Source organism: Rosa rugosa, chromosome 1, assembly GCF_958449725.1.
Source record: "Rosa rugosa chromosome 1, drRosRugo1.1, whole genome shotgun sequence".
Classification (NCBI taxonomy): domain Eukaryota; kingdom Viridiplantae; phylum Streptophyta; class Magnoliopsida; order Rosales; family Rosaceae; genus Rosa; species Rosa rugosa.
Genome location: NC_084820.1, coordinates 52,094,824 through 52,097,992, shown reverse-complemented (window position 1 = coordinate 52,097,992; position 3,169 = coordinate 52,094,824). Strand labels below are relative to the sequence as shown.

At 40.7% G+C, this 3,169-nt stretch overlaps 1 protein-coding gene across 1 annotated transcript; it reads right to left on the bottom strand.

Moving 5' to 3' along the window:
• Nucleotides 1-799: 799 nt before the first annotated feature.
• LOC133725377 (inorganic pyrophosphatase 1-like) lies at nt 800-2,431 on the bottom strand. Its single transcript, XM_062152600.1, has 4 exons — nt 2,128-2,431; nt 1,909-2,030; nt 1,620-1,821; nt 800-1,328 (listed from the first exon to the last, which is right to left on the bottom strand). The coding sequence occupies exons 1-4, from the start codon at nt 2,263-2,265 to the stop codon at nt 972-974; spliced, it is 819 nt and encodes a 272-aa protein (XP_062008584.1). The 5' UTR covers nt 2,266-2,431; the 3' UTR covers nt 800-971.
• Nucleotides 2,432-3,169: the final 738 nt, after the last annotated feature.

Below are 3,169 nucleotides of genomic sequence, written 5' to 3'. Positions count from 1 at the left end.
GATCCTCAAATGAAATTGAAACCAACGGCCCAGATTAAAGGACCGTTGGATTCAAAAATTTGTTTCACCCAACGGCTCCTGTGCACGTGTCATCATGGCGGGCCGCTCTTTGTCGCTACACGACAAAAACGTGTCTTCACGTGCTGCGGCGTCCATCGCGTCAGGTCTGGGCGTCTGTCACCCCATGTGCTTCATCGGGCCGAGCTGGCAGAGAAGATGCCTGGGTAAGAAATTAGTCACGGGCTTGCCCGTTTTCTTAGCCTTGGTCATGCAAAGGCAAGACTTACCTGGTCAAAGATAGGCCGGTGGAAGCAAGAAAATTCATAAGCCCAGTCAACACATCATCATTCCCAGCTTTTGCCCGGGCAAATGGATACCGCTGAACTTGCTCTAACAAACGTTTTGGCAAATTAAACCTTTCAATCTTGTCCATAGCTTGTTAAGATTATACTTTTAAACCCAATCCAACATTATCCTTGGTACCTATCATACTCAATCACAAATTGAACACACGTGATTAGACCCCAAATCTCGTATGTCATTTAGGTTTTGAATGGTCTTTTGGTTGTTTCCCTATTTTATCGTACGTCATGTCTCATCGTATGTCATGTCTCATTACCAAAAGATAAAGTAAAGAACGGAGACCCTACGCACTAAAGGCAGCCTTGAATTTTGTAAGCGAGCAAGTCCAGAAATATGTACCGTGGTGCTGCTATTTGGCCAATTCAAAAATGGAAATTCATAAATGCATGCAGCTACCAGATTTTTCACTCTTGATTTGTTTCCTCAAGAACACACATTACCAATCCAATTTTCTTGATCAATTAGAAATCACAAACTTAGAAGCCTAGCTTATTTCTAGACCAAGAAAACAAGCTTCTCTGGATTTGCAACATTTTGCCAGCTTACCACAACAATTTGCCAGCAAAATTACATTAGTTACATACATACAAAATGACCATTCAAATCCACTACTGCTGAACTGGGAGAGCTTTAGGGAAGGCCTCATGACTAGAAACAGAGATGGTCTGTAACTTGCAGTCACTCGTAATGAACTGAGCAGCAGCACTCTCTTCCACGGCGATTGTGTTGATCAGGTTGAGCAAAATGTGCTCAAGCTCTTCTCCATCAGTCCACTCATGAATCTCGGCCTTCAGAGCCAGAGGATTCTGGCAAATCTTATCAAAAAGTGGGAAATTCTTCCTTGGCATTACGAAATCTCCTTCCTTGAGCTTCAAGCTTGGGCAGTAATCACCAACTCCATCACCCAAGTAGATCATCCTTTTCCTCCCTTCAGTCGAAGCTTGGATTCTCTCAATTATCACACTCTGTAATAACCAATGTTAAAAAAAGGTAAACTTCATGATGATCAATTTTTACTCTCATGTGATTAAATTCATGATGTGGATAAGAAACAGTTGTGAATATGATTCTTGATTAGGACATTCAAGATTGGGGTCACAGGTAGACAACAACTCAAGGGTGTCCAGAAAATAAAGCAAAAATTTAAGAAAAAGAAATAAAGGTTCCAACTTCCAAGCCTTTTGGAACAATTGGGTCCAAGCATAAGTTTTTTTTTTTTTTTTTTTCTGAAATTTATAAACGAATTCAAGTTCTACCTTGCACATATTAGGAGGGCAGAGGCTGCAGCCATGAGGGGAATTGGTGAAATCACAGAAAGGTGAAATCCTAACCCTTCCTTCTTCATCAACATAACCTCGGTTAGTGTTGATTTCTGAGAAATATTCCTCCAGACCAAGATGATTCAAAATCGTCTCGATGAAAAACAGATTTGCATCACTCACAATCCTCAAATCACATCTGCAACACCCCCAAACGGAATTAGACTGCTTCCGAGAAGAAATAGTTTATAATGGAATAAAACTATATGCAGGGATGAGCATATACCCTAAAGCATGAGCTGCTTTAATGGCTGGCACAATTCTGGGATGAATTGGAGTCCTTTTGAGCACCTCCACAATGTCCTCAATCGTTTTTCCTTGTGAATGAAGCTCCTTCATCATCCTATCCTGAAAAATTTTGTCCAAAAATCAAAAATTCAGTCTCACATGCATATTTGGAAACTATATATGAAAAATAACTTTGAAGCTTAGCTAGAAGAATTACCATGAGAGAGTTCCAAGGCATGGTGGGGAGGAGCTGATTGAACAAGTCAGTGGCACCCAACCCATCGACGACCCAGTTGTCGCTGTCGCAGTCGATGATGGTCTTGTCAAAGTCAAAAACCACCACAATTCCGGCCATTTTTTTTCAAGAACAAGAAGCACAAAGAAACTCTGGTTCTATGAACTGCTAGAGAACAATGCAAGTAATTCTACAAGGTTGGTTTGTTGTTGGTAATGCAAATAGAGGAAGAAGAGGGAGGTATTTATAGGGTGGCAAAGCAAGTCGAAGAGTGTGACATAATTTTTGTGAAGGTGAAGGTTTGCAGTTATAGGGATTAGGATTCTAATGGAATATTACGTGAATAAACGAGGACGCGTTATGTAGAATATTTTTCCAATATTCCGGTACACTCTGTTTGGTTAGGTGTGGGCGATGGGGGGGTTGTGGCCGTTGGATTGGGGGACTGATGATGAAAGGAACGGCGGGAATAAGGGAATATTCGAGGGGAATTGAGTTCACCGTGAGTGGAGGGGGGATGCCAACTTTGAAACGCCTTTAACTCTTTAACGATTGAAGGGAAAGGGAATATTCTGGGGATGGTTCAAGACGGTTCGGTTTGGAAGGGCCTTTGTATTTGCCTTTTTCTTATTGTGGCTGCTATAATTTTTTGGTGCTAAAGGTTTTGGCAGCGTCACGCTCCACGTTTTGTTTTGTTAAAGCATTGTCTTTTGACAGAGATTTCTATTTTCTAAAGCCAAGAGAAAAAGGTTTTCGGTTTGGTTTGGAAGGATCTGTATATTTTGATTATTAATGGCATCAGTTTCTGGCTTTCTGCAAAGGTTTTCTTCCACAAATATAAAGGAATAAATGGTCATGGCTAGTATAGTCGTGTGGACATTATCTTTGGTACTTATAGAAAGAAATTCATGGAAAAGTAATGAGTTTGTTGAGGAAAAAAAATGGTCATGGAGGTCTGGAGCTAGTTATGAGTTGTTCATCTTTTTCATGAGAGCATTGAAGCAATTTGAGTATCCAATCTAGA